The 24,727-nt window shown below is 40.9% G+C and overlaps 1 protein-coding gene across 2 annotated transcripts in view; it reads left to right on the forward strand.

Moving 5' to 3' along the window:
• Nucleotides 1-24,727, forward strand: part of LOC581873 — a 46,559-nt gene that overhangs the window by 12,173 nt on the left and 9,659 nt on the right. Inside the window, exons 9-29 of one of the 2 annotated variants that reach the window (XM_030972538.1) lie at nucleotides 14-4,108; nucleotides 4,434-4,973; nucleotides 5,422-5,549; nucleotides 5,935-6,205; nucleotides 6,582-6,728; nucleotides 7,007-7,153; nucleotides 7,550-11,302; nucleotides 11,697-12,242; nucleotides 12,684-12,811; nucleotides 13,185-13,455; nucleotides 13,874-14,023; nucleotides 14,559-14,687; nucleotides 15,113-18,892; nucleotides 19,366-19,647; nucleotides 19,915-20,042; nucleotides 20,219-20,468; nucleotides 20,812-20,961; nucleotides 21,541-22,941; nucleotides 23,245-23,372; nucleotides 23,674-23,944; nucleotides 24,501-24,650. In XM_030972538.1, coding sequence (XP_030828398.1) covers nucleotides 14-4,108; nucleotides 4,434-4,973; nucleotides 5,422-5,549; nucleotides 5,935-6,205; nucleotides 6,582-6,728; nucleotides 7,007-7,153; nucleotides 7,550-11,302; nucleotides 11,697-12,242; nucleotides 12,684-12,811; nucleotides 13,185-13,455; nucleotides 13,874-14,023; nucleotides 14,559-14,687; nucleotides 15,113-18,892; nucleotides 19,366-19,647; nucleotides 19,915-20,042; nucleotides 20,219-20,468; nucleotides 20,812-20,961; nucleotides 21,541-22,941; nucleotides 23,245-23,372; nucleotides 23,674-23,944; nucleotides 24,501-24,650 — 16,845 coding nt within the window. The remainder of the gene's footprint in view (nucleotides 1-13; nucleotides 4,109-4,433; nucleotides 4,974-5,421; nucleotides 5,550-5,934; nucleotides 6,206-6,581; nucleotides 6,729-7,006; nucleotides 7,154-7,549; nucleotides 11,303-11,696; nucleotides 12,243-12,683; nucleotides 12,812-13,184; nucleotides 13,456-13,873; nucleotides 14,024-14,558; nucleotides 14,688-15,112; nucleotides 18,893-19,365; nucleotides 19,648-19,914; nucleotides 20,043-20,218; nucleotides 20,469-20,811; nucleotides 20,962-21,540; nucleotides 22,942-23,244; nucleotides 23,373-23,673; nucleotides 23,945-24,500; nucleotides 24,651-24,727) is intronic. The other variant, XM_030972539.1, reaches the window with a different exon arrangement.

A 24,727-nucleotide genomic window follows, 5' to 3' on the forward strand; every position in this document is an offset into this window, starting at 1 on the left:
CTTTATAAATTAGTTACTTGCGGTCGGTATCCTCCTCCTCCAAGGCATGGTTATGCCCTTCCTCTCGATAGACACATTCCATCTCGCCCTTCATCCTGGACACCTCGACCAGGTTATGGAGGAATGGTGCCGGTCTCGCGGGCCCCATTTCCCGACGGTATGAGGGGTGACGACACGTTAAGTGACTTATTCGATGAGGCCGGCGAATTCGATGATGTACCAGGTCTTCTTGGAGCATTGAACTTCCCGAACATTGGAATAGGAAATCCCTTTGCGGGTGATGACGAGGAATCCGTCACAGCCTCTGCAGGTCCAACTGGAGATTCTGGAAATGGGGGTTGGGGGGTTCCTAGCGGGGGTTGGGGGATTCCTGGCGGTGACATCGATTTGCCTGATATAGACATACCTTTTATCGGTGGTGGAGGTGACTCTGGTGATATGGTGACGTTCTCTCCTGGATTTACCCTACCCTCTGTCACCTGGGAAGGTGGTGTTTCTCCTGGTGATTCATCCAACGGGTTTCCGGATTTTGGCAACGTCAATTTACCAGCTGTACAGGTCATCCAACAAATAATTGACATTACGATGGATATAGACTGGCAGATCATAGATTCTGAATCTTTCGTTATGATCCGTCTTTTACGTGAATTGATCAGAATTGTGAGCGACGTTATAATGGCAACTAATTGGGAAAATGGTGATCTATCTACCATCAACTGGGAAAACATGAACGCATCCGCCTTGCCGATGCCTGGTGTGATCCGAAACGGTCTAACTGTGATTCTATCAACTGATTGGAATAACTATGATTGGACATCTCTTGATTTCATTCAACTTGCTTTTCCAAGTTTTATGAGGGAAATCATGTATGTCATAACGGATACTGATTGGTCCACGGTTGTAGATATCCAAGAAGCTATCGCTGCTATTCAACGTCCGGTATTTATGATTGATGATCTACCGGATATTGACCTTTCACGTATCAATACAACACGCCTTTCAATAGACGTAGATGCTCTACAACTCTTAGCAACAGAGTTTCTCGCTAGTGGAAACGTATCAAATGTTAATTGGGAAGCCGTGGTTGGAATAATCAATTCGAACCTTCCCGAAGGATTTCCGACGTTCCGATGGGAAATCGAAGGAACGTACTTACCTTTCTTGGATTGGAGTACAATGAACGTCACTGCACTGAATTTGGAAAATATCAACTGGTTCAATATGTCAGCGCTCCCTGAATTCATCAGGGAACTGACTATTTTCTTTCTTTCAACAGACATGGAAGTTATAAGAGCCGACGATATACTGGCTATACTACCCATTCCAGATGGAATTAGAGACATGCTCACAATGGCAATGAATTTCGACTGGAACAGGCTGAACATGACAGGAATCAATGACTTGCCAGTACCTACTACAAGTTCTGATTTGATCGCTATAGTCACTCGAATTTTGCGTCAGAATCCCATCGACTGGAGTCTCCTCCGAAACCTCACCGGCATGGACTTGATGAACTTGTATAACATGAGCTTGGCAGATACGCCAATACCAAATGCACTGCGTCCTTTCCTGTCTGGCTGGAATGATTTTAACATGACTGATATTCCTTACGTCGAGTTACTACGACCTTATCTGGAAAGCTTGATGAATATGGATTGGGAGAACTTTGATGGAAACAGCACAGATTTCAGAAATATGAGTCTACCAGATTCCTTCCGAAACATTCTAGAATTCATAGTTTCAACAGACTGGGAAAACCTTGACACTACGGTTCTTGAAAGCATCATGCCAGCATCACTCCAAAACATTCTGTTCATTGCAAGACACCTGGACATGACTAATCTTGAATTGATAGAGTTCATGTTGCCTCTTTTACCATTACCAGAGAACGTAAAGTACTGGATAGAGATGGCAATCAATTTTGACATGCAAGACATTGATGTTAATCAAATGAATATGACCGCTCTTCTTCCCGACGAATGGAGGGAATACTTAATGATGTTGATGAATATAGACTTGGAAAGCATCCGCTTGATCAATGTTACGGATTTTATCATACCTTCACAAGTTCGGGAGTTTTTCCTTTACCTTAATGGTACGGACTGGAGCAAGCATAATTCCACAGATATCCTCATGAGTCTACCGCTTCCAGATCAGGTCAAATCTGTATTGTTCGTCTTAGTTAACACGGACTGGGACACTGTAGACCAGTCAAATATTGATGTAATCATGAATGAAATTTACTCCATGTTGATGAATTTGGACCTGGAACTTTTGAGAACTTTTGATTTGGATGCAATTGTTAATTTGCATGAAATGCTACAACCGTTTATCCTCATTGACTGGGAAAACTTTGACTGGACTAACGACAACATCACAAATCTTCCCATTCCTGTTGCTGCCAGCCGATTTCTGATAATGGTGATGAGGACAGAGTGGGAGAATATCAACTGGGACCAGATTGATCTGTCTGCTCTCTCAATCCCAGACGAGGTCAAGAGTTTTATATTTACCATGACAAACATGCGATGGGATGCAGCCAATTGGACTGGCATGGTGGAAAATTTGCCAATTCCTCAGGGTAATAGGGATTTCCTCCTAATGCTGATGGATGCTGAAATCCAGGAATATATCTTTGATTTGTTAAATCAACTTATGATGATGGACTGGGAGAACTTTGATTGGATAAATGTCATGCCTGACATGGAAATGGAAGATTTTGACTGGGCGATGATCCTAGATGTTCTAAATCTACCAATTTCAGAAGATTTAAAGAATGTGTTGTTGGTGATGTTCAACTCGAGCAAAGAGAACTGGGATCTGTCAAATCTTGATACATCCATGCTGCCCGATCAATTGTCCGAATTCCTTTACCTTCTGGAAAGTATCGATTGGGAAAACATTGACCTCATGCAAGCAGTAGACCTCATGAACCTGCCCATACCTGATCAGTTCAAAGACATGCTCTTGATGATGACGCAGATTGACTGGGAGAGTTTTGACTGGATGAACATGGACTTTACACTGATTAAGGAACTTCTGGGAGGATTGATGAACATGGACATGGGTAATTTCGATTGGTCTGAGGTCATTGATCTTTCTGGTTTACCAATATCTGATCAAATGCGAATGTATCTGGAGATGCTGATCACATTAGACTGGGAAAACGTAGAATGGAGTGATGTCATCGACATTTCAGGTCTTCCAGAACCCATCAAAGTACTGGTACTTAGAATGATGAGCATGGACTGGGAAAACATGGATATGACAGAGATTCCGATGCCAGATGAGTTAAGGATGTACATCATGATGATATCCCAAATTGATTGGGCCAATATTGAGTGGACTCAAGTTATCGACTTATCTGGACTGCCTATCTCAGACCAAATGAAATTGTTCCTTGAAATGCTTATGAGTATGGACTGGAACAACATGAGTTGGGAACAAATTGATCTGTCAATGATTCCTATGTCCGATCAAGTTAGAGATGTTCTTGAGTTGATAATGCTTGTTGACTGGCAATCTTTTGACTGGGCACAAGTGATTGACTTGTCTGGTCTTCCATTTTCAGACAATACTAAGTTGTTCCTCGAAGAGTTGATGAGGATGGACTGGGAAAACCCTGACTGGAGTGAAATGGACTTCTCAAGACTACTGCTGTCTGAAGAGATGAGAGATATGCTTCAAATGATGTTGACTATGGACTGGAATGAGTTTGATTGGACTCAAGTTATTGATATATCTGGGCTACCCATCTCTGATAAAATGAAGCTCGCGATTCACTGGATGATGAATATGGACTGGGCAAACACTGATTGGATGGACATGGACAGTATGATGGAGCGTGCCATGGCTTTTATACACAGATTGGACTCCATCGTTTCTGATCTACTTCACCGCATTTTCTATGATGTGTACAACAAGATCTTGAAGTTTCTGTTTAGGCTCGACTTACCCTTTCTCCCTGAGCTACCACGTCCTCGGCCACCTCCAATTGCTGGTGATAGTATTACGTATGTTTGCAAGAGAGGTTTCGAGCTAATTGGATCATCTGTACTCACCTGTACGAATGACGGTTCGTGGAGCAGTTTTCCTCCTGATTGCGAGAGTAAGTACCCTTTGAAATAACGAATTTCTTAAACAATTCTGTTTCGTACATGGTATTTATTTGACATGTTTATACCACTGATCATCGTTGAATAAGAATATCTTGGATTGATGAACATCTGTATGATCATTTATAATCGAGCGAACTTTTCTAATAAAGATTGAAAAAGTAATTGATGTGCAACCAAAATAATACAGAAATGAAATTGACCAGTTAAATTTGCAATATTTAATATTCTCTTTTAGTATGGATTTTATTGTATTTTTTCTTTTTTGGTTTGGCTTTAGGCCTTTCTGAAATCATTTGCTTTTCCTCTTTTTTCCAGGAATAAGGCCAACAGAACCCCCGCGTCCTACTGAACGGCCCAGACCAACTGGAAGGCCTCGACCAACCGAAAGGCCTACACCCTCAAAACCTTCAAGGACGACTCTTTTCGAATTTACAACAAATGAAGAAAGCACAACCCAAAATAACAGAGCAACATCTGAATCCTCAACACCCTCAGAAGATCCGAGACCAACTACTTTCGAATATACAACAGAAGCAGAAGAAACAACTCAGAATGACAGAGCAACATCTAAACCCTCCCAAACGACTGAAATATCCACTACAGAAATAGATCAAGGAACTACCATTGATGATGAAGGGACTACTCAAAGATCGGATCTACAAACTACATCAGAGGCAGCAACAAGTGAAATGGTTACAACCGAGGAAGCTTCGCCTGCACCGACAACACCTGCAGATCCATGTTCTTTGAATCCATGTCTGTCGGATGCCAACACAGATTGCGTCTCATTGGGTGACACATACGAGTGCCAGTGTCAGGCAGGATACGCTCGGGATTCAAACGATACGTGTACATGTAAGTTGGTTAGTTTGTTTGTTTTACCTGACCAATAAGAAAGTATGTGTGTTCTTGTAAATAAGCAACCAGGGGACCTTTAAGTCCTCTCCGAGGGACTTGGTAATGAGGAATAATGCCTTACCAAAGGCTCTAGCGCGTCAACTTTGTTTTGAACCCGGGACTTCCGGGTACGAGATCACTGTTCTACAACTGAGTTATCGCACCTCCTCATAAAAAGTATGAAGTAAAAACGTTCTAGTGTTCAGGCAAATGATTAATCATTTCATCTGTAATGCTCAGAGAATTAATCACAACGTAGTTGATACAACATTTATATACACGTACAATTTAATGTGTCCTCAGCCATTCAGTATTTTCAATAATATTTTCATTTAATAAAGATGATACCATAAAATCAGAATGAATATAATGATAGACTTATTCTTTTACAAAAAACATTTTACAGCAACCCAACAGTTTGCAGCATTGATTCGAATCACCGAGGTAAATGGCGGAACTGCCTCATTTACAGAAGACCTGCAGGATACAACATCACCAGCTTTCCAGGCTCTAGCTACTGACATAGAGAACACGGTAAGCGTAGAAGAAATAATTCTTCAGTGACTGTCATAAATGTATGTAAACGTTGATTGAAGTTTAAAAAAGTAGCTTATCATCTTCAGTTTAGCTAAATTGTGGACATTTTATAGTACGTGTAAGAAAATGTAGGCGTAAAAATGATTATCGGCAATTCATAATCAGGAGAAAATGTATTCCTTTGGAGCTTTTAATTTTATACTCGTTTTCCTCTTTATTATTTTGTCGTCAGTTAACTTTAAAAAAAATTCATAATCCGTTTGCCCGTGGTTTGTCAGTTTATCAATTGACGCAGCTGCCTCTCGTAATAATTTATTACCAAGGGTGAATATTCAAGTACAAGTACTTACAATGATTAGCGTATGTCTTCATCTCTTCATAGCTGGACATGATCTACCTGATGAGCTCTCTTGCCGATTCGTATCTTGGAGCCACCGTCAACGGTTTCTCGAACGGCTCTATCGTTGTGGATTACACCGTCAAATTCAGGGACGAGGAAACCACCATCCCAACCAATATGACCACCAATACAACGATACCAACAACGATTGATTCTACAACTGTTGTGGCAGCGTTCACAGAGTCGTTGAAGATGGCGATGGAAATGGGTACTGTCAATGTCAGCATCGATGAGTCATCTGTGATGGTTTCTGGTGAGTGCAGATTGATGCGGTTTGTTTGGTCAGTCATCAATCCCCATCAGTGTTGAAGGAGTCGAGACCAGGCCTTGATCAGGAGACCGGTTTTTCCAGGTCTAGGTCTTGAAATTGAGGACTACCACACTTATGTTATCTTGAAATTAGCATTGTCTCTGTCGTTAGTAGTCCAAATCAAAATAACGTGACGACCTGTTAGCCTATAATATTACAAGTTTATAATTCGCTCACTTGTGCATTATCATACTAGTCCAAATACACTGATGTTCGTAAAGTAATCTTCAATACTACCTCAGTGGTAAATTTGTTTGTTAAACTGAGCTTAGTGAGAAAAGAAAAAAGACGTTTTTTTTTTTATATTAATTTTTACTAGATCTGGATGAATGTGCCTCACGCGATGACAATGACTGTGATAACGATGCTGCCTGCATCAACACTGAGGGATCGTTTACCTGCCGCTGTCGTGAAGGATTCATCGATCTTTCACTAAACATCCGCCAACCCGGAAGAATTTGTTCTCGTAAGTAGCAGTTCATGAGACGCGAATAAAGTATATGTTCCAAATGTCAAACCCAAATTAAAAATTCTAGTGATTTTATTTGTTATAGATGCCACGACAATTTTCTTCTCAGTTCTGCTGATGGCTCCTGATTTTTGCAAGGACTAGAAAAACTTGAATAACCAATGGTTCCTCTTATTGACCATCTTGATAAACATTATTTACACGTACTTTGTATAACGGAGTCGAGATTTTGGTTTGTAGGCTTGAAAATACTATTTTCTTCTCTATTTACGTAGTGCCAAGCACGATGCCACCGCCCCCACCTAACCCCTGTACCAGAAACCCGTGTGCCTATGCTCGGGCAGAATGCATTGTTGTTGGTCGATCCTTCAAGTGCGTATGCCGACCAGGATTTGCTTTCAACCCCGATGGTGTCTGCGAATGTAAGTTTAAATTGGTTGCACATGAATATGCGAACATCATTTTATAAGGAAGGTATTACGCAGTCTAAATTATTGTGTGCCACTTATGGATAAACGTCTTTGCAATCGGTCGAAACTTCGATGGATGGCCAGAGCACTGGGTTACAATACATTTCTAAATTGAGGTGCATATACCACAATGGACAGTTTCAAACAAATATCTTATAATTTGTAGATGTACACCGTCGTAAAAGTTCATTTATTTGGAACGCTCGTCATGATGATTTTTTCTCTTATTTCAATTGTGTTATAGTTTAATAAAATAATACAATTTAGGTATTTGATAGAAGAATGTTATAGAGAAAAGCTATTGCTCATGTTATCTTCCACATCCTACATGTGTTTGTTTTTTCATAGTGACCTGTGGTCCTTTCCCCTATCCACCACGATATGGATACGCCATCCTGTACGACAACCGCCCACCGGGCATGGAGACACCGACGACTCCAGGTGGAATGAAAGGAAACGAGTCCACACCTGGCTGGGAATGGCCTGTCACAAGAGATTTATTCGGAGATGAATTCACCACGGCTTCCAATGACTTGTGGAGGGACGATGAGTCTGGTAACATCGGTGATGTAGTATCTCAAATTGGAAGTCTGAATTTTCCAAACTTGGGAGTTGGAAACCCGTTTGATGGCCTACCAAATGTCGACCTGCCTAATGTGGACATACCCAATGTCGATCTGCCTAATGTGGACATACCCAATGTCGATATACCAGCAGTTGGTATCCCTAACACGGGAGCAACGCAGGTTACACAACAAATCTTGGACATAGTAACGGGTATTGATTGGCAGAATACTGATTTCGAAGTACTTCGTAGAATAATCGAGGCAGTTCTTGAACTCGTCACTAACACAATCTGGGGAGACAGTGATCAGTCCGACATAGATTGGATGAATATGAACAGAACGGTTTTAACTGGTATGATTCCAACTATTGATAACCGTACGCTAAATCTTATTACCGTCATCGGAAGACAGTTTCTATCCAATATGAACCGGTCTGCTGTGAACTGGGAAGCATCTATGGCTGCATTAAACTCACTTCTTCCTCAAGGTCTACCAAGAATCCAGTTGTCAACGGATGGGAGTTCCGATTTCATACTTAACTGGAGTACCTTTAATTTGACATCACTACCTTTGCCAGATAACTTCAGACAGGCAATCACATTGGCCATGGATTGGCACAATACCAACTGGAGTGACATCGATGCGATTCCAGAATTCATCAGGGAACTGATCGAACTCTTCCTAACAACAGACATTGAAAATATAGGAGCCGACGATATGCTGCCTATACTACCCATTCCAGATGGTATTAGAGATATGATCACAGTGGCAATGAATGTTGATTGGGAGCGGATGAACATGACGGGAATCAATGCTATGCCAGTACCTTCCTCAGCAGCTGATTTGATCGCTATAGTCACTCGTATTTTGCGTCAGAATCCAATCAACTGGAGCCTCCTCCAAAACTACACCGGTCTGGACTTGATAAACATGTATAACATGAGTTTGACAGATATGCCAATACCAAATGCACTGCTCCCTTTCCTGTCTGGCTGGAATGATTTTAACATGAATGATATTCCTTACGTCGAGTTACTACGACCTTATCTCGAAAGCTTGATGAATATGGATTGGGAGAACTTTGAGGGGAACAGCACAGATTTCAGAAATATGAGTCTACCAGATTCCTTCCGAAACATTCTAGAATTCATAGTTTCAACAGACTGGGAAGACCTTGACACTACGGTTCTTGAAAGCCTGATGCCAGCATCACTACAAAACATTATGTTCATTGCAAGACACCTAGACATGACTAATCTTGAATTGATAGAGTTCATGTTGCCTCTATTACAATTGCCAGAGAACGTAAAGTCCTGGATAGAGATGGCAATCAATTTCGACATGCAAGACATCGATTTTAATCAAATGAATATGACTGCTCTTCTTCCCGACGAATGGAGGGAATATTTAATTATGTTGATGAATATAGACTTGGAAAATATCCGCTTGATCAATGTTACGGATTTCATCATACCTTCACAAGTTCGGGAGTTTCTCTTTCTCCTAAATGGTACAGATTGGTCAAGTATTGATATAGACGGCATACTGTCACTGATGATGGACATGGGCTGGGAGCATCCTGATGGCTTTGACTTCTTAAAAATGTTAAATCAGTCGATACCGCAGAACGTTCAAGAAATGCTACAACCGTTTATCCTCATAGACTGGGAAAACTTTGACTGGACTAACGAGAACATCACAAATCTTCCCATTCCTGATGCTGCAAGTCGATTTCTCATAATGGTGATGAGGACAGATTGGGAGAATATCAACTGGGACCAGATTGATCTGTCTGCTCTCGCAATCCCAGACGAGGTCAAGAGTTTTATATTTACCATGACAAATACGCGATGGGATGCTGTCAATTGGACTGGAATGGTGGAAAATTGGCCTATCCCTCGAGGTAACAGGGATTTCTTACTTATGCTTATGGATGCCGAAATCCAGGAATATATCTTTGATTTGTTAAATCAACTTATGATGATGGACTGGGAGAACTTTGAATGGATAAATGCCATGCCTGACATGGAAATGGAAGAAATAGACTGGTCGATGATCCTAGATGCTCTAAATCTACCAATTTCAGAGGATGTAACAAATGTATTATTGATGATGTTGACCTCGAGCAGAGAGAACTGGGATCTGTCAAATCTTGATACATCTATGTTGCCTGATCAATTGTCCGAATTACTTTACCTTCTGGAAAGTATCGATTGGGAAAACATTGACCTCATGCAAGCAGTAGACCTCACGAACCTGCCCATACCCGATCAGATCAAAGACATGCTCATGATGATGGCACATATTGACTGGGAGAGTTTTGACTGGATGAACATGGACTTTACACTGATTAGGGAACTCCTGGGAGGATTGATGAACATGGACATGGGAAATGTCGATTGGTCTGAGGTCATTGATCTTTCTGGTTTACCAATATCTGATCAAATGCGAATGTATCTGGAGATGCTGATCGAATTAAACTGGGAAAACGTTGAATGGAGTGATGTCATCGACATTTCAGGTCTTCCAGAACCCATCAAAGCACTAGTAGAAAGAATGATGAGCATGGACTGGGAAAACCTGGATATGACTGAGCTTCCGATGCCAGATGAGTTAAGGATGTACATCATGATGATAACCCAAATTGATTGGGCCAACATTGATTGGACTCAAGTTATCGACTTATCTGGACTGCCTATCTCAGACCAAATGAAATTGTTCCTTGAAATGCTCATGACTATGGATTGGAACAACATGAGTTGGGAACAAATTGATCTGTCAATGATTCCTATGTCCGATCGAGTTAGAGATGTTCTTGAGTTGATGATGCTTGTTGACTTGCAAACTTTTGACTGGGCACAAGTGATTGACCTGTCTGGTCTTCCATTTTCAGACAATACTAAGTTGTTCCTCGAAGAGTTGATGAGGATGGACTGGGAAAACCCTGACTGGAGTGAAATGGACTTCTCGAGACTACCGCTGTCTGAAGAGATGAGAGATATGCTTCAGATGATGTTGACCATGGACTGGAATGAGTTTGATTGGACCCAAGTAATTGATCTTTCTGGACTACCCATCTCTGATCAAATGAAGCTTGCCATTCACTGGATGATGAGAATGGATTGGGCAAACACCGATTGGATGGACGTGGACATGTCTGATTTGCCAATACCGCAGCAGATTATTGATCTCATCCATTTCATGAATGGTATTGATTGGGAAAACTTCGACTGGACCGCCGTCATTGACCTCTCTGGACTACCTTTACCAGAACCACTCAAACCAATCATGGATAAATTGTGGGCGTTTACTACTGCACTGGATGCACTGGTACATGAAACATACTGGAAGTTCATCCACTTCCTAGAGTGGCTAGATTTGCCTTTTCTTCCAGAATTGCCTCGACCTAGACCTCTTGCATTTGTAGGAGACAGTGTGAAGTACATCTGTAAGGACGGTTTTAAACTGATTGGAATGCCGGTCTTGAGGTGTTCAGCTGATGGGTCCTTCAGTGGCATGCGACCGATGTGTATGAGTAAGTATATGTAAATTCAAAAGAAATAATATATAATCCCCGAAGTAATTGTTACAGTTCACTCATAGACAATGGAGATAGTCATTTGCAGATTCCATGTAGCCGTCAGACCTTGGGATGTACTTTCCGATGCTTAATTTGATTTTGTTGTATTAATCGATGTCTGTCTGACATATTTCACATAATTTGCCGGATGGCTTTGTATTACACTGAATTATACCATGCAAATGTTGCGAAAAACGGTATATCATACGGACTAGAACCATTTTTAAAAATCAGATTTAGCATCGATTGTTTTTTTTAATATACTTATACGAATGTTAATAAAGTCTTATGTTTTCTTTTTTTTAAAGGCTTTTTAGAAAACTCACTTCTTTCCTTATCTCTTTTCCAGGAATAAGGCCAACAGAACCCCCACGTCCTACTGAACGGCCCAGACCAACTGGAAGGCCTCGACCAACCGAAAGGCCTACACCCTCAGAACCTTCAAGGACGACTCCTTTCGAATTTACAACAAATGAAGAAAGCACAACCCCCAAAAACAGAGCAACATCTGAATCCTTAACACCAAGGCCATCAGAAGATCCGTGGCCCACACCTACAGAATTTACAACAGAAGTAGAACAAACAACTCAAAATGACAGAGCAACGTCTACACCCTCCCAAACACCTGAAGAATCTACTACAGAAAGATATCAAGGAACTACCATCGATGATGAAGTTACGACTCCAAGATTGGATCTACAAACTACGTCAGAGGCAGCAACAAGTATGGTGGTTACAACCGAGGAAGCTTCGCCTGCACCGACAATACCTGCAGATCCATGTTCTTCGAATCCTTGTGTTTCGGATGTCAACACAGATTGCGTCTCATTGGGTGACACATACGAGTGCCAGTGCCAGGCAGGGTACGCTCGGGATTCAAACGAAACATGTACATGTAAGTAGAGAACTTATTTCCCTTTATCATGCTCAAACTTATCCATGCTTAAAATAACTCACAAGAAATTTGTTAGAATATTGTACGCGTTTGGGAGAACACTGTGAAGCTTTTTTTTCTCTCTTAGACGCGACTGCATCGTTACCTTTGCAATAATCATAGGATTATCGAGGTAGCTTTGACCCAAGCGTTTAATGTACATGAGCTCATGTGATGTTAATTGAAAACATTATTGGTACACTTTGCATTTCCTTTTTGGACGATGTCACTCTCCCATGTCAAAGGCCACGCCCATCATTGACGAGCTCTACGTCAGCAAACGACGCCTCGTCTGTAACGGCCATTACTTTATCTTACATATACTTTTTCATCAAGAACGATATCGCAAGACAATCAAATCAATAAAAATGTACCGATTCTTCCAACAAAAACATCATACAGCAACTCAGCAGTTTGCAGCATTGATTCGAATCACCGAGGTAAATGGCGGAACTGCCTCATTTACAGAAGACCTGCAGGATACAACATCACCAGCTTTCCAGACTCTAGCCGCTGACGTAGAGAACACGGTGAGTAGGGAATGTCTTCTCTTCAAGTTTCTGTCGTTCGTACAAATTAGAGTTCGGCATAATGGCCTACTATCACGCCCAGCTAGCTATAGGTCATTTTAAAATATTTTCAGGAAATTTATCAGTGATAACTAAACCCAATTTACAGCATAAAAATCTGAAATTCTGTACTGTTTTTTTTTTTTTAATTATCATTATTATAATTCTCATTTTTAAATCGTTTATACGTTTATTGTGTTATATCAAGTTCTTTTCAGACGGATCATAATTCTTTGCTACTAGTGGTTGTTTGCCAGCTTATTTACAGACACAAGAGTTTGTATTCAAGTACAAGTACTTAAAATGATTAGCGTGTGTCTTCATCTCTTGATAGCTGGACATGATCTACCTGATGAGCTCTCTTGCTGATTCGTATCTTGGGGCCACCGTAAACGGTTTCTCGAACGGCTCTATCGTTGTGGATTACACCGTCAAATTCAGGAACGAGGAAACCACTATCCCAACGAATACGACCAGCAACACAACGATGCCGACACTGATTGATTCCACAACCGTTGTCGCAGCGTTCACAGAGTCGTTGAAGATGGCGATGGAAATGGGTACTGTCAATGTCAGTATCGATGAGTCATCTGTGATGGTTACTGGTGAGTGCAGATTGATGCGGTTTGTTTGGTCATTCATCAACCCCCATCAGATCGAAGGTCTCGAGACCAGGTCTCGGTCTGAAGACCGTCTCGAAGCCCGTTTTTTCCAGGTCTACTAGGTCTAAGATATCTAGGTCGTGACTACCACACTTATCCCATCCTAAGATTAACATTGTCTCTATCGAGAGTGGTTTCCAATAAAACAATAGGGACATATTACAAGTTTGGAATGAAAGAACGGTATTAAACTTAACTTTCAACAGATTTCAGTTACTCATGCATTTTCATTTATGTCCACCTGGTAGAAAAAGTACATTTCGACATACTGATGTTCATAAAATAATCCTCAATCCTATTTGAATATAAAATTAATAGATGTCAAACTGTTTTCACTAAGAAAGATTACTCTATTCATTAGATCTGGATGAATGTAATTCCCGAGATGACAATAACTGTGATGACGATGCTGATTGCATAAACACTGAGGGATCGTTTACCTGCCGCTGTCGTGAAGGTTTCATCGATCTTTCACTAAATATCCGTGATCAACCAGGCAGGAGATGTTCTCGTAAGTATTAATATTCTAAGATGGCGGACAAATTAAATATTGTCGTGTTTCAATGATGCCAAGAAAACTAAAAAGATTATTATTGTTGTTAATGATAATAATAATATTTAGCTATTATATAGCGCTTAATATAATGTCTCTATTGATGATTTGAATAAAGGTGCTCTGTCCGACATAGTTGTTCCAGTGACAATTACTGCGGGATTTATTTCATGAAAATAAAGGGTTAGGGTAGGAGTAGCAAGTAGGTCTTGTGCTAGGCTAAGGGTTAGGTATAGACTTTGGTCTAGAGTTGAAGTTAAGAATTCGGTTATTTTATGAAATTAACCACGGAGCAATTGTCGCCTGAACAAGTATCGTACACCCGACTAACAAACTGATACTTGGTAGAAATGTGGAAACCAAAAGGAAGACCAGTGCTTTCTTTTAACAAACATGAATTATCCACTATTTTATATACATGACTTATTCTGTATGCTGCAGACACATTCAGGTGGTAGGCTTTATAATACTATCATCTACTTCATATACACAGCACCAGTCACGACCCCCTGTTCCAGCAACCCGTGTGCCTATGCTCGGGCAGAATGCATCGTTGTTGGCAGATCCTTCCAGTGCGTATGCCGACCAGGATTTTCTTTTAACACCGATGGTGTTTGCGAATGTAAGTTTAAACTGGTTCTCCCAAATAGATGCACATGAACATGATGATAGTAGAAAAGTATTTCGCAAAGTCTCGATAACACAAAGTGCAAGCCACTTGTGGATAAAGGCCTTTGCATTTAGTCGAAGACTGCGATATATTGTCAGAGCTCTGAGGTACAACAAGTTTCTAAATTGGAGTTGCGTTTATATAATGGCATGCTTTTAGACAAATATCTTCCAAAGTTGCAGATTTACGCAGTTATGACAGTTCATGTTTCGAAAACGATCGTCATTGTGATTAGATCTCAAATTTCAACCGTATTCCGTTCTAGATTCTTGAAGTAAAAAGTGCAGTTAACATTTTTGACAGTTGAATCTGATTGAAGGAAATATTGCGTACATATTATGTAATCTTCAACATCCCATATCATTTATTTTTCATAGTGACCTGTGGTCCTTTCCCCTATCCACCACGACATGGATACGCCATCCTGTTCGACAACCGCCCACCGGGCATGAAGACACCGACGACTCCAGGTGGAATGAAAGGAAACGAATCCACACCTGGCTGGGAATGGCCTGTCACGAGAGATCTATTCGGAGATGAATTCACCACGGCATTCAATGACTTGTGGAGAGAGGATGAGTCTGGTAACATCGGTGATATAGCATCTCAAATCGGAAGTCTGAATTTCCCTAACTTTGGAGTTGGGAACCCATTTGAGGAAACAACCGATTCGCAAGGAGCAACGGCAGATTCGGGAAATGGCGGTTTCTTTGGTGGCCTACCAAATGTCGACGTGCCTAATGTGGACATACCCAATGTCGATATGCCAGCAGTTGGTATCCCTAACACGGGAGCAACGCAGGTGACACAACAAATCTTGGACATAGTAATGGGTATTGATTGGCAGAATACTGATTTCGAAGTACTTCGTAGAATAATCGAGGCAGTTCTTGAACTCGTCACTAACACACTCTGGGGAGACGGTGATCATTCCGACATAGATTGGATGAATATGAATACAACGGTTTTAACTGGTATGATTCCAACTATTGATAACCGTACGCTAAATCTTATTAGCGCCATCGGAAGAGAGTTTCTATCCAATATGAACCGGTCTGATGTTAACTGGGAAGCATCTATGGCTGCATTAAACTCACTTCTTCCTCAAGGTCTACCCACAATCCAGTTGTCAACGGATGGGAGTTCCGATTTCATACTTAATTGGAATGGCTTTAATTTGACAGCACTACCTTTGCCAGATATCTTCAGACAGGCAATCACAATGGTCATGGATTGGCAGAATACCAACTGGAGCTACATCAATGCGATTCCAGAATTCATCAGGGAACTGATCGAACTCTTCCTAACAACAGACATGGAAAATATAGGAGCCGACGATATACTGCCTATACTACCCATTCCAGATGTTTTTAGAGATATGATCACAATGGCAATGAATTTTGACTGGGAGCGGATGAACATGACGGGAATCAATGATTTGCCAGTACCTACCTCAGCAGCGGATTTGATCGCTATAGTCACTCGTATTTTGCGTCAGAATCCCATCGACTGGAGTCTTCTCCGAAACTACACCGGCGTGGACTTGATGAACTTGTATAGCATAACTTTGACAGATATGCCAATACCGGAGGCACTGCGTCCTTTCCTTTCCGGCTGGAGTGATTTTAACATGACTGATATTCCTTACGTCGAGTTACTACGACCTTATCTCGAAAGCTTGATGAATATAGATTGGAAGAACTTTGAGGGGAACAGCACAGATTTCAGAAATATGAGTCTACCAGATTCCTTCCGGAACATTCTAGAATTTATAGTTTCAACAGACTGGGAAAACCTTGACACTACGGTTCTTGAGAGCATCATGCCAGCATCAGTCCAAAACATTCTGTTCATTGCAAGACACTTGGATATGACTAATCTTGAATTGATGGAGTTCTCGTTGCCTCTATTACCATTGCCAGAGAACGTAAAGTCCTGGATAGAGATGGCAATTAATTTTGACATGCAAGACATCGATTTTAATCAAATGAATATGACCGCTCTTCTTCCCGACGAATGGAGGGAATACCTAATGATGTTGATGAATATAGACTTGGAAAGCATCCGCTTGATCAATGTTACGGATTTCCTAATGCCTTCGCAAGTTCGGGAGTTTCTCCTTCTTCTAAATGGTACAGATTGGTCAGGTATTGATATAGACAGCATACTGTCACTGATGATGGAAATGGGCTGGGAACTTCCTGATGGCTTCGACTTCTTACAAATGTTAAATCAGTCGATACCGCAGAACGTTCAAGAAATGCTACAACCATTTATCCTCATTGACTGGGAAAACTTTGACTGGACTAACCAGAACATCACAAATCTTCCCATTCCTCCTGCTGCCAGCCGATTTCTCATAATGGTGATGAGGACAGAGTGGGAGAATATCAACTGGGACCAGATTGATCTGTCTGCTCTCTCAATCCCAGACGAGGTCAAGAGTTTTATATTTACCATGACAAACACGCGATGGGATGCTGTCAATTGGACTGGAATGGTGGAAAATTGGCCTATCCCTCAAGGTAACAGGGACTTCTTACTTATGCTCATGGATGCCGAAATCCAGGAATATATCTTTGATTTGTTAAATCAACTTATGATGATGGACTGGGAGAACTTTGATTGGATAAATGCCATGCCTGACATGGAATTGGAAGAAATAGACTGGTCGATGATCCTAGATGTTCTAAATCTACCAATTTCAGAGGATTTAAAGAATGTATTATTGGTGATGTTGACCTCGAGCAGAGAGAACTGGGATCTGTCATATCTTGATACATCCATGCTGCCCGATCAATTGTCCGAATTCCTTTACCTTCTTGAAAGTATGGATTGGGAAAACATTGACCTCATGCAAGCAGTAGACCTCACGAACCTGCCCATACCTGATCAGTTGAAAGACATGCTCTTGATGATGGCACAGATTGACTGGGAAAGTTTTGACTGGATGAACATGGACTTTACACTGATTAGGGAACTCCTGGGAGGATTGATGAACATGGACATGGGAAATGTCGATTGGTCTGAGGTCATTGATCTTTCTGGTTTACCAATATCTGATCAAATGCGAATGTATCTGGAGATGCTGATCACATTAGACTGGGAAAACGTTGAATGGAGTGATGTCATCGACATTTCAGGCCTTCCAGAGCCTATCAAATCACTGGTACTAAGAATGATGAGCATGGACTGGGAAAACATGGATATGACTGAGCTCCCGGTGCCAGATCAGTTAAGGATGTACATCATGATGATTACCCAAATTGATTGGGCCAATTTTGATGTGACTCAGGTTATCGACTTATCTGGACTTCATATCTCAGATAAAATGAGATTGTTCCTTGAAATGCTCATGACTATGGATTGGAACAACATGAGTTGGGACCAAATTGATCTGTCAATGATTCCTATGTCCGATCAAGTAAGAGAGGTTCTTGAGTTGATGATGCTTGTTGACTGGCAAACTTTTGACTGGGCACAAGTGATTGACTTGTCTGGTCTTCCATTTTCAGACAATACTAAGTTGTTCCTCGAAGAGTTGATGAGGATGGACTGGGAAAACCCTTACTGGAGTGAAATGGACTTCTCGAGACTACCGCTGTCTGAAGAGATGAGAGATATGCTTCAGATGATGTTGACCATGGACTGGAATGAGTTTGATTGGACCCAAGTAATTGATCTTTCTGGACTACCCATCTCTGATCAAATGAAGCTTGCCATTCACTGGATGATGAGAATGGATTGGGCAAACACCGATTGGATGGACGTGGACATGTCTGATTTGCCAATACCGCAACAGGTTATTGATCTCATCCATTTCATGAATGGTATTGATTGGGAAAACTTCGACTGGACCGCCGTCATTGACCTCTCTGGACTACCTTTACCAGAACCACTCAAACCAATCATGGATAAATTGTGGGCGTTTACTACTGCACTGGATGCACTGGTACATGAAACATACTGGAAGTTCATCCACTTCCTAGAGTGGCTAGATTTGCCTTTTCTTCCCGAATTGCCTCGACCTAGACCGCTGGCGTTTGTAGGAGACAGTGTGAAGTACATCTGTAAGGACGGTTTTAAACTGATTGGAATGCCGGTCTTGAGGTGTTCAGCTGATGGGTCCTTCAGTGGCATGCGACCGATGTGTATGAGTAAGTAAATGCAAATATAAAAGAGATTAATATATAATTCTCCGTTTAAGAGTTACAGTTCACTCATAAATTGTTTAGCTTGTCATTTGCATATTTTCTTTAGATTGTGGGATTTACTTCTTGATGCTGAATTCGATTTTGTGATATTTAAAGAGTTCTTTCTGAAATATTTCCCATAATTTGCCGGATGACCTTGTGTTACACTGATTAAATAAAAGTTGAAACATCCATCTCTACAGCTTATGTTCGTTTTAATTAAGAGAGAGTGCATTTCTTACTACAAATAGTCTGTATCCAAATGTAGGAAGTGCATATATATTAGACTTTGGTGATGTATTTATATCAAGTAAAAATTTGGTGTAGAGGTTTTCGCAGATTGTAGACTTAACAAAATACTTGAAATGAAATGGATGATTTTTGTTTTATAAAAACATACTTTATATTTAAAGCATATTTTGTTCCAATCAAACTAGAAATTATCCCAACGCGACCACCTCGACCGACACGCCCTCCTCGTCCAACACGCCCCACCATGCGACCAAGGCCCACCCTACCGCCTTTTGAACCGACAACTGACTTCGCCTTCACCACATCTGATTTCATGATGTCTACCACTGAGGAGTCAACACCAAAAGATCCGTGTGCTTCCCTCCCCTGTGCGTGGGATCCCAATACTGTCTGTGTCTCGAGGAATGACATGTTCATGTGTCGATGCCAGGCGGGATATTCTAGGAACTCCGATGACATTTGCATTTGTAAGTTTTTCGAGAAAAAAAATTTCGTATCAGAAAGTTTATCACATTCTAATGATCAATAGGACAAAATAGGGTGAGCTAATTAATGATTATGTTTGAGTTAAAAATTTAGACAAAACGTGACCTAATGGGTAAACTACAATATCACTTGTTTAAACCATTGTACCATGTCGAATATGGCTATCAGTTGATCCATAACTTTCAATATCCCATTGGTGAGTATCTTAAAGTTTACCAAATGGATGCCTTTTAATTCTTATCACATAGTTACACAGCAATACGTAGGGGCAATTCGTATCACTGAGACTAAAGGAAGACCAGCCTTGTTCACGGAGGATTTACGGGATAGAGAATCGTTTGCCTTCCGGACTCTAGCTGTTGACGTAGAGAACACGGTAAGTGTCTTATGCTGTGCCTTGTAAGATATCTCCCATTGTATCATTTACTGATCTGTGGATCAGTAAATGTAAATTCTGTGGAACTAAACAAAGAAATATACTTTTACCAATTTACCTATTTATGCCAAGCATTTTTTGTAAGTAACTTCCTCCAATATCGTTCCCTTTTACAGGTGAACATGGTTTATAAGACGAGCTCGCTCGCCAGACTGTACTTGGGATCTGAGATCAATAGCTTTGCCAACGGTTCTATCGTCGTAGACTATACTGTCCTATTCATAAACGAAGGAGTGGTGACAAATGCAACAACACCCAGGATTGATTCGTCTATGATCACCAGTGCATTTATGGAATCACTCAGAAGTGCAATCGAGATGGGGACTCTTAACATCACCATCGACGAATCTTCTGTTTCGGTCACTGGTAAATTACGGACAATGAAAAGCATGAAAAGCATGAAAAGCATGAAAAGCATAACAAAATACTTGTGATTGGGGGTGTACGTTTACCTCAAAAATACAAAACTTGTTGACAAGTGAAGTGCAAGAAACACGTGCAAAGACAGAAGAGGAGGTAGAATATAATAAAGATAGGATGGAATATATAAGTCCTCTGTATTTTCCTTTTTGATAATATAATATTATAAACAGAAGTAGAATCGTTTAAGGAACAACGTCTTTCGTCAATTGTACTCAACTGATGCACCAACCAAAGGACCATGACTTGACATAGATTCATCGGTTTTTTGTTTTCCTTTTGTCTGTAGATCTTGATGAATGTGCCTCAACCAATGACAATGACTGTGATGGTGATGCTGTCTGCGTCAACACTGAGGGATCGTTCAACTGCCGGTGTGAAAACGGTTTCATTGATCTTTCTCTAAACATCCGCGATCGACCTGGCAGAAACTGTTCTCGTGAGTGGGATCCTTTGGATAGGATTTTTTATCAAATAAAATCCCCTGATATCAACAAAATATTGATGTTTACATTTTAATCTTCAGTTATGTGAATAATCAACTGTCATATGAAACTGTCTATATGTATTTATTATTATCATCTCGGTTTTTTTTTTTTTTTTTTTTTATAATTTTTTTTTTTTTTTATTTATTTATTTATTTTTTATTTATTTTTTTTTTGGGGGGAGGGGATGTCCCCGTCTCATCTCCGTCCTAGTACAGCACATTTTCTTTTATTGGAATATATTGTGTACCCTTGTTGTAGGTGCCCACGCATGATCCTCTTATTTCCTTCACTCTTTTGTTCCTGCTCTTACTCTAGGCCTATTACCTTCGACCTAATCTACTAGCATATTTCACTCAGATAAACATTTGAAGCTACATCTATTTAATCTGGGGAAAGATACCTACAAACCTAAGGGTAGGGGTGAAAAATACAGTTCGAAAGAGAAATTAACATGTGAGAAGGAATAATAAATTTGTTCAGCTACAGGAATGTAATATATATATATATATATATTGTTTTTCTTTATACAGGAGATACGATGTCACCACGTCCTACCAAAAGACCTACGCCAACGCTTCCACAAAGAGAACGAACAACAGACTTCTTTGAGGAAACAACGATTTCGGCAGAAGTTACAACTCTAGACTCAGGGCAAACAACGATACGTGATTCAACAACCAGGGACCCACAACGACCTGTTACAGAGCGGCCCAATGAAGTTACAACGGATGACATTGATATTGCCACTACCCGTGGGTCGGAAGTGACAACCCTCCAGACAACACGAGAAACTGAGCAACCAGAACGCAGTACAGACTCAAGTACCGAATCACAGGCCCAGTCTACAGAAGCAACAACTGTGGAAAAGTATTTAACCACAAAAGAAGACAAACGAATGGAAACGACTGACAGTATCGATTTCGAAACGACTGCTTCCACAACTGTTGAAGCTACTACACAAGCTGCGCAAACAACAAAGATGACGACCGAAGAAAAAATGGTAAGACAAACTACAGAGGATCTGTTCGAGACCACACCGAGCGACATGGTCACAACTCAACCATTGATAACGACAGAACTTGCTTCAACTGAAGGTCGCCAGACAACTATAGAAGCTAAGGAAACGACTCCGAATCGCATGTCTACAACGCAAACCCCTCAAACAACAACAATGACAACTGAAGAGAAAATGGTAAGACAAACTACAGAGGGTCTCTTTGAGACGACTGATGTTGCTACAACGCTAGCGGGTAAACAAACCACACCAAGCGACAGGGTCACGACTCAACCAGTGGCCACAACAAAACTTGCTTCCACTGAAGGTCGCCAGACAACTATAGAAGCTAAGGAAACGACTGCGAATCGCATGACTACAACGCGAGCCCCACAAACAACAAAAATGACAACTGAAGAGAAAATGGTAAGACAAACTACAGATGATCTATTCCAGACGACTGATGTTGCTACTACACAAACTGGAAAACAAACAACATTGAGGATGACAATACAACCAGATGTCACAACAAAAACTGCTACAACTCAAAATGTCCAAACTACACCTCATGGTGTTACAACAGAGAGCAAACAGTCAACTACTGTTGAGGAAACCACAAAAGTACCAACTACTGACGCTGCTACGACACGTGTCACTACAGAGGAAACGACGGAAGCCGCCACGACTGTAGTTGTAACGACACGCGCAACAACAGCAGCTGCCACGACTATGTCACATTCGACCGATGCCACGAACAGTGCTACCACACTAGATGCTACAACTGAAGCTCAGACGAAGGTAGCCACAACTCCAGTAGATCCATGCTCTTCTAGTCCCTGTGTTTCTGATGTAAATACCGATTGCATCACGACAGGTGATTCGTTCGTTTGTCAATGCCTAGCAGGATACACCAGGGACGCAAATAACAGTTGCATATGTAAGTAACGTAACTATAAACTGAACTCTTCATATGTTGTACGAGCTATGTACCTTACACCTTTCTAAATAATAATACTTGTAGTGTTTATAGGCGGTTCATATATAATGCTTGCCAATGTATTTTAATGAACCTGTAATGGCAGTTGGGTTCTTTGAATGTCGACCAGAGAGAGTTAGAGAGAGTCCTTCGAGAGCTTTGATCCTTCATTGAAACTTGAAAAGAGCCCCTTTACTTGATATCAATTAACATCTGACAAAGCGTCATGATGAATGATATCTTTGTTTATCTATGATCTAACAGCTATCCAACAGTTTACAGTAATGATTCGAATCACTGAGGTCAACGGCGGAACGGCCGACTTCACAGAGGATCTGCAGAATACAACATCACTTGCTTTCCAGACTCTAGCCGCTGATGTTGAAAATACGGTAAGAAATACTACTCTTTAAAATAATGTTTTGATATCAAATTTTGACATTCTTCTTCCACTTCTTCGTTCCATTTTACAGGCCTAGGATGAAACTGCCTTTTTACTATACTGCTTATAGGACTAATTCTAAAGATAATTCTCATTGACGCGGTTGTGGGTTTGAGAAGTCTTGATGCTGTTGATCATAGCAACATCTGTGGCCTTTGTTAAACTGCCACTCCCCCTCCCAACTCATGACTGTTAGCCCTATGCTTTCTAGTTAATTTTTTTAAAAATATTTTGTTTAATTTAATATACAGCTGGATATGATCTTTATGATGAGTGCGCTCGCGGACACCTATCTCAGTGTTACCATCAACGGATTCAGTGAAGGTTCCATCGTTGTTGACTACACTGTCAACTTCAAGACTGAGGAACCTGTCATGAACGCGACCAGTAATTCCACATCTCCGTCATCTACGTTCATCAACTCGACGTTGGTCATGACCGCCTTTACGGACTCCTTGATGATGGCGATGGAGATGGGGATTATCAACGTAACCATCGATGAGATGTCTATTATGGTGACAGGTAAGCTGAATGATCAAATGTTACTCTTAACCCAGAAGCTTCTGGGTGTAGGAAACTTTCACGAAATTTTCGAACAGGTCAGGTTTCAAAAGTTTCATGCAGCAAAAACCTCAGTCATTGACTATTTTAAACAGTTTCTGGTTTTGCAATTTTGCTTTTCTTATGTGTCAAACTAAGATTAGTATTATCTTAGAGGAATATTTTCTTTGCATCTTCAGTTTGGTATCAGATTGATATTATTTCGAGTGACCCACAAACTTCTAGCTTTTGATGGTTATCTTTGGATATATAAATTTGAATATTAGGGCGGTCATTTATATTTGACAAAGTGGCGTAGCGTGGTCCTAGCATGGAGGGACACTGGTCAGGCTAGTCGGGTGAAAATCGAATTAACATAGCCATCGATAAGAGGTGGTATTATAAGGGGTCGTATCATTGCCACGTCCTACTGCCCCTCTCTATCTCTTTTTTACTATTCGATGGAGGGAGGGACATGCACTCGTGCATCCCCCGGTCTATGCTCATACTCAAATCCTATTTTGATCCCTCCTACCAGATCTGGATGAGTGTGCATCGTCAACGGACAATAACTGTGACCAGGATGCCACGTGCACAAACACAGAGGGGTCATTCACCTGCGAGTGTAATGTTGGATTCCTCGACCAGTCTTCAAGCCTCCCCGGCAAACCCGGGAGACTTTGTGTTGGTAAGTTGCTGGACCTGCTTCTAAGATTATCCATGACCTCACTGCCATTATCTTTTTTGTTAAAGAGTTACCTTACC

Source organism: Strongylocentrotus purpuratus, unplaced genomic scaffold (assembly GCF_000002235.5).
Source record: "Strongylocentrotus purpuratus isolate Spur 01 unplaced genomic scaffold, Spur_5.0 spur5_scaffold_6, whole genome shotgun sequence".
Taxonomy (NCBI): Eukaryota; Metazoa; Echinodermata; class Echinoidea; order Camarodonta; family Strongylocentrotidae; genus Strongylocentrotus; species Strongylocentrotus purpuratus.